This window comes from Nomia melanderi, chromosome 3 (assembly GCF_051020985.1).
Source record: "Nomia melanderi isolate GNS246 chromosome 3, iyNomMela1, whole genome shotgun sequence".
In the NCBI taxonomy this organism is placed as follows: Eukaryota; Metazoa; Arthropoda; class Insecta; order Hymenoptera; family Halictidae; genus Nomia; species Nomia melanderi.
Genome location: NC_135001.1, coordinates 5,340,061 through 5,353,301, shown reverse-complemented (window position 1 = coordinate 5,353,301; position 13,241 = coordinate 5,340,061). Strand labels below are relative to the sequence as shown.

Genomic DNA, 13,241 nt, shown 5'->3' with positions numbered 1-13,241 from the left:
TTCGTAGCAGAGAACGCGTTAGCATGAATTTGGGAAACGACTGCCACAAAACGACGCGTCAGTCGAGTCACGATACAGGAAATAGATAACGCGCCGATATAGCGCAGAGATGGGCAACCGAAGAATTTTCACCGATCGTTTCGAAGAAGCTGCTTCTCGCCGAGGGCTCCGCGCGATAGCGAAAAAAGAGCCCGGTTTACGCGCGGGAGGATGGCCCAGCGGGTCGCGCAAAACCTAGCAACGTGCTGTCAGCGTAAAGATACCGACGTAACTTCGCAGCTTTTACGGGAAAATCGATATCCTGTCCCGAACTCCGATACACAGATGCACCGGCGACTGATGCGCGACTCATTGCTCATCGCGTCGCCCTTATCTTTAATGCGTTTCCCCTTCCGTTTTCTTTTCTCGCCGCTAACACCCTCCCCTTGTCTCCGTTCCCTAACTAGGTATAGAGTATTTTGCCGGAACGTTCGCTTCAAATCTCCCCGGGATAAGCTCGACGGAAGAGAAGCACCGAAACTAGACGATACAATGGGAGTTTTTACCGATAGAAGATCATCGCGTGGATTTGTTTACGCGTTCCGTTCCGTCGTCAAAGGAACGCGGTCCCGTTTGACACGAGAACTTCGCGGCACCGAGCGAGGGAGACGCGTTGACGCGAATTCCGCCTAGATACTTGCCGGGCTTCTGTATTTTCTAGAGTCCAATAGCCCGGCACGCGGTCTCCGTGTCTCCCGACACGTCCCAGAATCGTATCGTCGAACGAAAAGCACGGTAAACAGTTCCATTTCACCGATATTCCTTAGACGCCGATAATAACTCCGATTTGTGGGTCACCGGTACGCCGGATGAAAAGGGAACAGTGGCGGGAAGGAGGGTGGAAGGCAACGCGGGATCGAATGACGCTCATAAAGAGAAGCAACGTTGCTACGGGTCTCGATGACAAAGCCGGCGGAATTGAAGAGAGAGCTCAGGGGCTGTTCGTCGCCGTCCGATGCTTCGCCATTCGAGTTGCGCCTCGTAACGACCCGCCGACTCTCGAGGCGCGCGAAAAGAAAGCCTCGAATGGATCCGCGCACCGCGACGAGTAACAAACGGACGAATAAATAATAAGGGACGCGGAGTTCAACGCGGCCGACGCGTTCCCCTATAATTGCATCGGGGAACCCGCAATTTTTGACACGACAAGGGAAACAGGCGCGTCGCGTTCGAACATTTCGCGGATTAACATTTCCCCGAGATCGCTGAAACGCGTCGACGCGTTTAACGTCCCTATTTAGAGTGATTCGGTAATGACGAGGAAGCTGTGTCATTACGATTATGTATGGTATTGATTCGTAGTCGATCGAGATATCGATTACTCCGAGGGACGCTCACGGCGTGACGCTTCTTGGAATGAAGTCCGATTTCCAGCTAGGTGCCGAGTACGAGGCGAGAAGAAAGAGTTTCGTACGAATCTCCGATCGTACAGCTTATATGAAAAACTTAGTTAGTTCATTAAGTATATACATAGTGTCCAGAAAGGTTGGAGCAAAATTTGTATTACTTATTCTTGAGGTCGCATAGACAAAAAAGGTTCGTATAAGTCGATGCCAGAAAACGCTTTATTCGGACACCCTGTATATACAGCCTGTTCTTGTTAAAGAAGACTATTAGTGCACGTTGACAATCCTTAGTCCACTACACAACTGACTCACAGCGACGTCGACTTTTGGTTTGACTCTTTACCGCCGAGTAAGGAGCCAGGTGCCAAAGCAGAATCATCCGATATCCCTCGTTTAAGTTTTCAATCGCGTTGTCCAAGGTACAATAGAAACGTCAGTACCTACGTCAGACGCGTTGCGTATTCTTTCCTCGAAACACCGACTACTTTCGCTCTGTTAACGCCACTTCGTTGCACCCCTTAGCGTCACGGAATTGTGTACTTTCCGAATAACAAGCTTAAATTCGAGCCGATTTCCGTGCATACGTCGTTCGAACATCCAACGCGCGTGCATTCTCAGTCATTCGATTCTCTACAATTGTTCCCACCACTGAAACGCGAAGCGTCATTCAGAAATGGATGTTCATCGAGTGGAGACAAAAATAACGGTGGCCGGTGCCGTAGGGTCCCGCGTAGCGGGGTTAATCACCCGTCTCGGCGGAATCACTGGATACTCAAAGGGTGGATGCAAGAGTTGCGGCCTGTAGTTACGGCAATTGGATTCCGACCAGCCGTGGCTGCTGGCCTGTGAAAACTATAGGAAACTTAATTACCCGAAGTGGCCGGTAACAAGGGAGAAAGCGATTACTCGCCGCGCGTCGAATCCCGCCGATCTGTCGGCGCTGTCATCGATTCGCGAGCAACTGCACGGAAGCTCGCGCCTACCTTCCACGCTTGGTCGCTTCGTCTCGCATCGCTTCTCGCGCCGCGATTCGATTCGACTCGACCAGACTCGACTCGTCGACGCGCCGAAAACGGATATCGATCGCGTATTGTTGCACCCAAGTCCTCTCCGTTTTGTTTCCCCGACTCGATATGAGCCGATGCGTCTGTTTGGACGCGTGTCGGCGATTCGTTCGAGAAGCTCGCCTAACCGGAAATTACGGACGCTCCGAAGATCCACCGATAACGTCCCAGCTGTTTACGCGCTCACTTGAGAATCCTAACCTTCGCCTCGCCTACAGTTTCGAATAATTAATTGCTACGGATAGAATGACCATTCAGCCGCGAGACAGCTTTCTTTCCAAAACCGAAGACCCAGCTTTCCGAGTCCCGATTGTTCTTGATGTAACGGTGCTTCGTCGATTGTAGACTTGGGAACCTCTATCGGCGGATCATGACTATAATACATTGAACTTCGAAAGGATATTAACGGTGAAAGCTCGACTTCTCAATAGATCTCCGAATCCCTTACGATCCCAAATTGACGTGGCATTCGTCAGTAGAACCGTCCAGTTTAGAATCCATTCGACCCTCGTCAGTTCGTTTTATCGTGAGCTACTTCTCGCCGGTTTATCGCGGAGCCTACGAACCCTACTATTATTCCGTCTGTTGGCCTATCAGCCCGATCTATAATCCATTCAACGGATTCAATTTCCCTTGTTTCCGATAGCAAGCTCGCTCGTGTGCCGTTCGCACGCGTAACATTCAAATCCACCGACACGAATTCTGCAAGATTTCGCGAAGCCAGCTCACAGCGTGGCAGAAATTACGCGAATCGCGAGCTTTATCGTGGCAATTAGCCCCAGATCAGTCACCTGCGAGGACTGAAGGAAATTTAATTATTCACCGCGACCGGTAACAAGGCAGGAAATGAGTGCTCTCGCCACTAAGCTCGGCTGATTTAGAGCCGAGTTGACGGCTGATACTGCGTACAGGTGCAACGGGGCGAGAGAGCTGCTCCGCTCGTTGAATCCACACCAGTTCATCGTTGAATAAACGGCCCACAGGTTTATTAGTTTGAATTTTTCAATCGCCGAGACAGCGGGATCGTGGAAATTACAACTAGACGATCCCTTTACCAAAACACGCGATAGTTGCAGTGGAACCATCGCGGTCACCGCGGGCAACAGCCTCCGGGAGCTGAGCGAAACGGGGCATAATAATTAATCGAGGATACATAATGGAACCAGCGGAAAGTAATAATTTGCAGCGTGAAACGTAACGATCGATTTGAGCACAGCTCGGCCATTAATTACGAAACCACACGCGAACGCGTGCACCATTATCGGATAACCAGTCACCATTCGCATTAATTCGATAAACTTAAAGATTCCTACGAAACAGGTTACTTGTAGTAACAGAGTCTTTTATCGCATACTTCAACCCTTATTTAACATTCAAACTGTTGGTATGATAACCTTAGTGAAGGGATAGTCGAACGCTGGTCGTCTGCGTTTCGTCAATCGCTACCTAAATCTCCGAGCACAATAAATATAGCGAGAGGGCATACTTTCTGCAATTTTCAAGCAAGTAATATTGCAGTGAAAAGATTACGATTCCAACGAGTTTTCACTATTTTATTTACGCTTACAAAATCCTGCCACACATGTCACTCGTTATAATAACGTTGGACGCCCAAATAAACGTACACGCGGAAATCAGTTGGAATATAGGTTTATTCTACGATTCCACGACAGTAACGTATCGAACGAAATTTCTTGTGTCGTTATTTATTTGGTCGTTCAACGTCATGTTCGAGCGTCAAACCGCTGGAAACCGTTCCGATCGAAACCGGGCTCCATGACAATTACTCCGGCGCGCGTTACGAGACAAAGAGGGAGGGGATTTCCCCTCCAACTCTGTCCTATTTCATGGAAATTTCGCGGCACCTTTAACGTCGCGTCAAACTTGAAATTGACTTTGAAACTACGGCAGAGGAATGATACGCTTTTCCATATAGTATTTTGGAAACTTGTCCGAACTTCGATAGATGTTTCCGGCTCGTCCTAAACGGGGAGGAATCCGCTTCCGTTTTATCGAATCCTCGGTTAATCGAAACGGGGTTCGCGCGAGTAGAAACACGAAACCCGGCTGACACGGGTCCCATAATTTTACGGTGCTCGGCGTAAATCGTTGGATGTCCGCCACTGCCGCCATTATTCGATATCGCTGTCGGGGATGCCGCGTGTTAGGAACGCCGGAATCGTTAAGCGTCAAAGTTTCTTCGTCTCTCAGCTCTAACGAGCGGAAACGCGACTTCGTTATCGCGTCGCCGCTGATATAACGACGATGTAAGGCGATATCTGTAACACTAGCCGGCTTCAAAGGCGGCCGTCTCCTCGATTCGCGACCGTGCAGTTTGCCGGAAAGTAACTCGAGCTAATTGACAGTGATCGAAACGAAAACCGCGCGAGGAAATCCTCCGTCCGGCGAAATCGTCGCGAATCTTTTAATTGGCGTTGTCCGCCATTAATCGGCAAGACGGGAGATATTTTTAAACGGAATAAAGTGCAACGCTCGTTTATTCGCGTTGCGCCGTTGCACCCCTGTGCCGTGTATAATCGCCCCTCCGAATGCGCGTAATGGAAAACGTGCCGTCCCGTTTAACCCGATCGATTTAACTCCATCGGGAAGTGTAATTTCACTGTTCCATTTACCAAACGAAATATCGAGGGACGGACCTCTCTCGCGTTCCTCGCGGGTCGCGGCTCGATTTTCCCTCTGAAGTCGCTTGGAAATTTCCCTGTTCGGACTAAAACCTTCCCCGTCGAACAGTTATTCGCCGGATCCCCGATCCAGCGTTTTTTAATTAACCGATCGTCCCTGTTCGCGGACGTAAGTCGAAGCGTTCGGAAAGACCGGAACCGCAGAAAAGTGGTACGAACCGTGGCGGATCCTGTGTTCGAATATGTCGATATCGCGTTTGATCGGCCACTCGTCTCGAAGCGCGAGAAGGTAATCGCGCCGCGGCGAATTGCCGTTCAAGAGGGATCTTTTAAAAATCCAATTAAACCGCCTTTGACCGGGCAATTGCTCGTCACGATCGGCCCAAGAGGCCTGTTTAAAACGAGGAGCCCGGGACGAGACGAATCGAATCGTTACGAATTTCCCCTCAGGAATTCCGGTCAGATATCGCGAGAACCGGAGGCTTAATTAGGAGAAACGAAGGGGATCGAGCCCTTCGCTTCAGCACCGAGCTTCAGCGGCCCTAACGAGCCGAGCTAGAACCAGCTTCCTTCTCGCGCTCTTCGATTCCACCTGCCTGGGAATGCTCGATTTAATTGGAGCATTCGATAATAGACGCCAATGATTCGAATTAGCCGCTTCGTATCGACGCTCTTCCGACCCGTCGCGAGCGTATTTCCAATTTCTCGTTTCCGAAAGTGAATGCTCGGTATCCATTCCGCGCTGCTTCTCCGTTCGCGCTGATCTACGGACATCACCGTAGATCTTAATCTACATCTACGAAGAGAAAAAAACGAAACGTCCCGCGGGATTAAGGGCGAGTTATCGAGTCCGTCTGATTCATATTCGGTCGGGTGTAAATAGTGTACGACGGGCTGTTTCGCGAGGCATACAAATATTTGCGGATCAATCGGTTCCTTTCGAGAAATAATCGATAGGACAAACAGTTTCGGCCGCCGGCTGGTGACTTTCCGCTTCGCGATCGTCCCGTGCCACGTTTAATTATTCTTTTTCTCCGAGAGCTGTGTATGAAGCAATAATATTTGCTCGACCTCTACTTTCGATCGGGACTCCGCGTGTTTGCGGGGCAAGGAAAATCCTCTCGCGATACAAAGGAGCAGAGAGGGAGCGGCGCGAGGGGTCCAGCCGAAAGTCAATCTCGCCGGGTGCTGGTGCAGCTCGTAAATCCCTACAAAGTCGAATCCCGCTTCCTCTCTCTTTCCCTCTATCTATCCATCTATCTCTATCCGTCTCTCTTTCTCCGGTCTCCGCTCGCCTTCTCCCACTTTCCCTCTCCGTCTCTCGGCGTCTCTCTCCGGGAGAATAACCGCGATTCGAAGAAGGTGTTTCCTTTGAAAAGGAAAGGAGGCCGTGTAAATAACGGGCGAGGGTCGCAGCGCCAGCAATCGCACCTCTCATGGCTCTACTGGGACATCGTTCCTCCGTGGACCAGACCTGCCACTTGCCGCATCCATTAACCCATTGCTTTTCTCCTTTCTCCGTTCCCTGGCCGTTCGCGTGATTCGATTTGGTCCAGATGTCCCGCGCAAATTCGTCTCTTGCGATCGAGCCGATGACACCCAGATGACCGCTCGAAAGATTCGGGGGCGTTTCCGCGAATGGATACTAGACTTCTAGACGCGTCGAGGGACACGGAACACAGTTCTCCGGAAAAACGGACGTCCGATCGCGCGCTGCAAACAATTGCCCGATTAGCGACGATGCTATCGATTGGATTCTGAAGTTTCCGAGCACTGTGGTAACTGGGCGTTGGCCGTCCACGCGATTCAAAATCGAATTGTGTATCGTGTGAATATAACGACGTGCTAAAATAATGCTATGTGAATATATTTTAGTGACGGGTAATGCAATGTATTATTAATAACGAAGATAACGCAGGTACAAGATTTGCTAAGTAACGAGTCCGAGAGAATTACAGTACTGAGTCTAGGATTCGAATGCGTTGTGCTGCTGGCAATTGAGCTACTTGTATACTAAAATTGAAAGGGAAAGCTCGAGGATGACCAAGCTTTAGAGATGAACCTTGACGTCGTGATTTAGGATTCGGAGATGGTTCTACTGAAGATGCATGAAAATGTGGATTCGTCATCCAATAGAATGAACAGGGGAAAACTGGTACTCGAAGGAAGATTCAAATTCGTGAGGCGAATGTCAGGGTTCACAGTTTCGGGACTGCGACCTCTGACGAAACGACTGCGTTTCGAGTCAGGGATTAGAAGAGGAATACGCTGATCCAATCTTTGAAAGCCGAAAAGAGCCGAGTAGATCGTCGCGGATATCTATACACCGTTGCGGAGCAGTCGAGTTAACATTATCTTAATCGCCTCGTAACTCTCGAAATCGGTTTTCCGCGAGTACATGGCGCGTCGGCGTTGCACGGTCGCGATGATTCCTCTTACGCGCGACGAGTCTGCGATTTTTGTCCGCCGGGAAACTGGTCGGTGATTCCTTCGTTGGTCTACGGGGAGAACGGCAAGCGTAATCTCCCTTTCAAATTTCATCATCGCGATTCAAGAGGGAAACTTTCAGTCGACGAGATGCCAGAGATTCTATTCCGCAAAAGGGTATCGCGTCGAATCGCAAATTGTAAACGGCATCGACAGACGGGCGACGACAGCGAGTCGACGAACGATCCGCGCTCTTTCCTCGGTAAAATTTGTCTATCGGCATCAGGCCGGCTGATCTGCATCTGTTGCTTCGTCGCGGCGTTATTAAATTTTTCGCGGTTCATGGTCCGCTCGTGGGAACGCGGCCGGCTACTGTCGCTGGTCGATTTTAATTTGATTGGGATGGCTAGCAGAGGCCGCATAGACCAACGGGCGTACACGCAAACAAGGATAAACAGATTTAATCGAATAACCAGCGCTCTCATAAATTTTAACGTGTCGGGTTTATAATAACTCGTCCCGGTGATTAGATTCGCCTCGCCGCTCCACCGTCCCGACCTCCCATCACGCGGCCCGGATCTGCTTGCAATCGCGCGCTGGGTCGCCGCCCAGTTTCGCTATGCTCCAGCCATTCTGTCGAGACAAAGTTCGGCCCGATCGACGGGTCCAGATGATAGCGGAGGCGGGCTCAACGGACGATCCATTGAAACGACATTGTTAGCTTTGCGTTGATAATAACCGGTGCAACGGCCAGTTCGGCGGGCCAGTTAGCTGGCCGGCCGGCCGGTTGGCCAGTCGATAACAAATTAATTATAGCCGGAGCGCGGAACACGTATTTAGTCTATAGACAGCGATGATCGAGGTAATTACAGGCGAAATTCGGCGCTCGGATATATAAGCATGTAACACGAATGTAATAACCAAGGAGACAATGCGGGACGTGGGTCTGGAGGCAAGGTGGGTTGGCAAAGGGGCCAGGAGAGACACAATCCCATAATTGTAGCACATTGATCCGTCGGGGAAGACGAGGCAGAGTGTATAGGTGGGTGTTCGGGGCCTGGCAAACCTCGCCGAGACACGATTGATTGCTTGCGATCAGATTATGCCAATTAATGGCTCGAGTGCTACAGATCAGCCCGCTTGTAAATTAGTTCCGGTTCCGGCCGGAGAACTCCCGGAATTCAACTTATCGCCGCAAGTACGTGGACGCTCGGTATATATCGGGGGCAGGATCGCCTGCATAATCCACGGGTCTAGAGGCGAGTATCGAAACGAATTTCCAGTTAGCCGGCCCCATTCTACTAACTGCTCGTCTCGTCCGGCCTTACGGTACGGCCCGGCCAGTCGCAAGTGCCGGAACAAGTATTCCGAGCAGCCAGCTTCCGTAACACGCAGCACACCGAATTTTCCGGGAATATTTCTCGCGTGTTTGATCTCGGATTGAGTGTACCCGTGTTATTTCACAGATTACTGAGATTAACCGTTTGCACTTGAAATATTCGCTGGACATATTCAACGATTCCCGATAAGATACGGACGATACTTTTGAGAACTAACTTATCGAGATGACACGCGTAAATTAAGGAACGAAGCTACTTTATGTCAATGTTTCATATATTGTTGCACTATGCTGAGCTTAGTATTCAACATAAAACTGTATGGTCTTGATATATCGAATCATAAGGTGACAGAGCCGAGGGTTAACACTAGAACTACCGAACAGTCAAATTGTTGTCTCGAAATTTTTCTGTGGAAACCTCAATACTGCAACTATTGAGACTTCAATTGGTTGGCAATTCAATTTCTGTATTGCTAAATCAAATCCCCCAGTAATCTTTCAGACGAGCATCTGTTATCTATTCAATAACTGGGAAAAGGGAAATAAGTAATAGGTCATTCTGACTCATCCGGTAGTTATAGTGTTTATAAGCGCCATATGCAAATATTTTCAGCTGACAAATGTTTCGGAATCGTAGATGTAACCGAGCTACTCTTTTCTAGCTGAGTAATGAAGGCTCAATATTTTAGGGAAGCTGGACCGTTTCTAATGGTGCCCTGTACGCGATAATGGCGGGTAAGCTGAAATATCGTCTACTCACAACGTCGATGAGCTGGGAGAGGCGTAGTCCCATTTTGACAGTAAGGCAATCGCTGTTGTTGCCAACAGGGCGGATGAGGCGGTTGTAGTTCGACAGCAGGTCATCGTAGAGACGCTTCGCTTCCGGATTGGCCGAGGCACCCGGAAACGGGGCAACAAGACAGGATATGGCCGTCGCCATCGCCAGCAATCCGCCCAGCCTGGACCACCATCGGCACCAGCCTTTCCCACCGTTGTTCGACCAAGCATCCCTAAGCATCGTACGCCTTGTCCACCCCTGAAACCATATATTTCACCGTTAAGCTTCGCCTACACGTCCGGTGTTGATGTCTCCGTGTCGCGGTGTCCGCTAACGATGCCGATCGATGCGCCATACTTGGCCGCATCTAAACTATATCATCTTTATCAAATTTCCGAGTACGCATTAGCACTGTACATACCATAACCGGTCAAATGACCGGTTTGAAAATTTCTTTTTAAAATTTGTACTTTCTTTCGTTCATTTAACTTTCTATCGATTCTTATATTGTTTAAATCAGTTTTTCTCTTTCTTATCGTGTAAGTTTCTATTAAAAAATTGTCTAATTTGTTTACCTTTATTTTATAATTAATTTTTTAGCTGGTTAGATTAGGAATAGCTGTATATAAAGTGCTGGTACGTTTAGTGTTAACACGTTGACTGCCACGAGAATTTTCACCGTTTTGTATGATGTTACTTGTTCTTTCGTGAAGACAAATGGCATTAGAATCGGTTATTAACAGTTTGATATCGTAGCTTTTTAGTTACACTATTATTTACTCATTCGTGTTAGTATATATTTCGATTCGACATTAGTTTCCTTCGTGTGATTGTCTTCAAGCACTTCGAGGCTCATCGATGACCTCCGTGGCGGTCAACGTGTTAATACAGAGATTTAGAAATGTGCGTGTACCATTAATGGAGATTTAGGAACGTGACCAGTGCAAAGCGACATTCGCAAGAAATTTCGCGTGGCCTTTAACCGTCGAGGCGGCAAGCTAGTAGAATATCAATGAAGCAATGAATTTATAATTGTAGAAGTTCCGCGTCGTTTTATAATACGCCTTCCCATGTATCATTTACTTCTTTTACAGTGCAACCGCTGGTTTATTCGATCTGCATTTTGTTTAAAAAACATACGTAAACGGAAGATCAGTTCTACGTTAAGCATTGCGCGTCTGATCGCAGATTCGTTCCGTTAACGTGTTATCATAGGAAAGACCCGGTTCGTGCACAGGAGACGCGAGCTCGTCGACATCTCATAATGCTTTGACGTCAACTTTTCAAGCGAATCATGGTGCACGGTAAGGCGTAAGTTGGTTGCTAGACCAAGTCATTTACTAGTCGTGGAGAAGAGTGTAACCGGCCATAAAGGAGGGCTTCTACGGCATTGTTGTGTCGCTGAAAGGAAAGGGGAAGCAAGGAAGGGAGGGAAGCTCTTGAGGAACTTTTATCGCTTCGTTGCTGACCTACCTGCGGCCATTATCAGTGTACCTGTATGCCTGAAAAAGCTACTTTCCCGCATTAACCAGGGATTTACGCTACCCGGCGCTCGTCCCATGATTCTGAATTTAAATGAATCCGGTCGCCGAGCTAATTTCTTCAGCCCCTCAAACTTTCACTCGGACATCTGTCGCGATAACTCCGCTTTCAACCTATGAATAACAGGTGTCGGAGGTTCACGTATCAACCTTGTAACACGGATTCGTTGGTCCGACGAGAAAGTTATTGTTTGAATAGAAAAGAAACACGAAACAAGATGTTAAGCTGTTCCATGTAATTCGATGAACATCGACGCGAACAGAAATATCCCGAGCATATTATCAGCAACCGATTAATAACGATACACTGCGGCGCTTTTCATTTCATTCATCCCCCCATCCCACACCCACCCTCCTTCGCCGCGTCCCTGGTTAATCGACGAATTACACGAAAAGTTGTATTCATTATTGATATGCAAATATAATAAAATGGATGTGTTCCGCGCTGGGACGGGAAATAAATATTCGCGGAATACGGACGGCTTCATCGACGCAGGCCCATAAAATTACAATCGGCGCCGTTGAAATTGCACATCCGCGAGGATCGTTTGCTCGCATTATTTGCAATTTTATGGGCCACCGTATCGATCCATTTACAGGGAATTCGCGCCGGGCGCATCCTTGTGCAGTCTACCAACCCATCAAATTATACGTGTCGGCGCGTTTTATTCGTTAGATTTCCGAGTTGGTTCCGATATCGGAACAAACGCCCGTGTAACCTTAGCAGTTTCAACGGTTTGTCGTTGTCAGAATCCTAAATGTTAAATCCCCGTCGAAACAATTTATCTCCCGGTAAATCAGCGAACATCGACGCCTTACTTCCTCCATAACCGACGTGAAACGAGCGCGAGTGATATCTTCGCGATTCCCTATTTCGCGCAAGTGTAAGAATCGATGATAATTTTCATCGACAGCCGTAAAAGTCACCGGCACCCTCCCCTGTCCCGAAAGTTTCATCCGCAGTTACCGGCGACTCTTTATCGGTCTACCAACCGATAGACTATTTTTCCGTATTAACAAATGAAAAATGGCGGCCGGCCAAGACGGGGCGAGTCGGCCAAAGACCTCGCGGGATCCCTTATCTGGACCGTGTCGGGTCGACCGTACCATAGATAAGCCGGCCCTGTGGTCATTATCAACCCTCTCGCGTTCCCGGCTCCGTTCCACCCTCCGACCGTCGAGTTAATTACGCCGGAATTCCTTACATCCCCGGCTTTTCCACGAATCCCTTCCGCTGCACTTTCTCGTGGTTTGTTCTCTGTATCGAGTCCAACCGGACCGTGCTTTGTCCTGTCCCGTCGACCTTCGTGGACACCAACCGATATCGATTGAACGGCCGATACGCAGTTAACCAAATCCTTCGACTCGCTCGAAGATTTTCGGGCAAGTCATGCATATCGCAAAGTCAATTTCTCATTAATAGAAATAAGTGCCGAAACTCTTAACTCTCACCCGTCCGAAATGAATGAACTCGTTTCCAGTCGGCCGAGTTCGACGAACGATGCTCCCCGTTTCCATCGATTCGCGCAGCGATTCGAAAGTTCCGGCCGCACTAGTCCGAGGAACGATCAAAGTAAGCGCGAGAAGCAATTTCGAATACAGCGTTAAACTATAAATGATTAATTAGAACGCCAGCAACGGCGGCAAGTTGCCGAGAAAGTTGGTCCCGTTTTCTATCGCGGAACTTTCCCTCGACTCGCGACGAACGGACAGATTTATTGTTTAACAAGCAATCTGTTCCGCGAGCGCTCCAACAGGCAGACTAAACGCCCGGACAGGGAAAACCGAGGGATCCGAGATACCGGCACGCGCTGCCCACCGATCAACTCGGTGAAACGAAACCGCGAGTCGATCCGGCAGTTCGTCCAGCGCGGATCAACCGCGGCTTGAGAAAGTTCCTGTAATGGGAGCAATAATGGCCTCCGACCAGTCACCGCGATCCATCAATCTTGCAGCGCATCGGAAACGTTTGGAAACGGTAACGAGTATCCGACGCAACGCGCGTCCCGGTTTGCTTATTCCGGCAGGGATCCGCCCAATAAATTTGCCAGCCGCGAGTGTAGCC

General features: G+C 49.0%; 1 protein-coding gene across 2 annotated transcripts in view; it reads right to left on the bottom strand.

Annotated features, from left to right (window-relative positions):
- nAChRalpha1 (nicotinic acetylcholine receptor alpha1) overlaps window positions 1-13,241 on the bottom strand; it is a 104,225-nt gene that overhangs the window by 54,715 nt on the left and 36,269 nt on the right. For both annotated transcript variants that reach the window (XM_031990825.2, XM_076366389.1), the window contains one exon: window positions 9,618-9,893. In XM_031990825.2, the coding sequence (XP_031846685.1) occupies window positions 9,618-9,875 (258 nt within the window). In that variant the 5' untranslated portion in view covers window positions 9,876-9,893. The remainder of the gene's footprint in view (window positions 1-9,617; window positions 9,894-13,241) is intronic.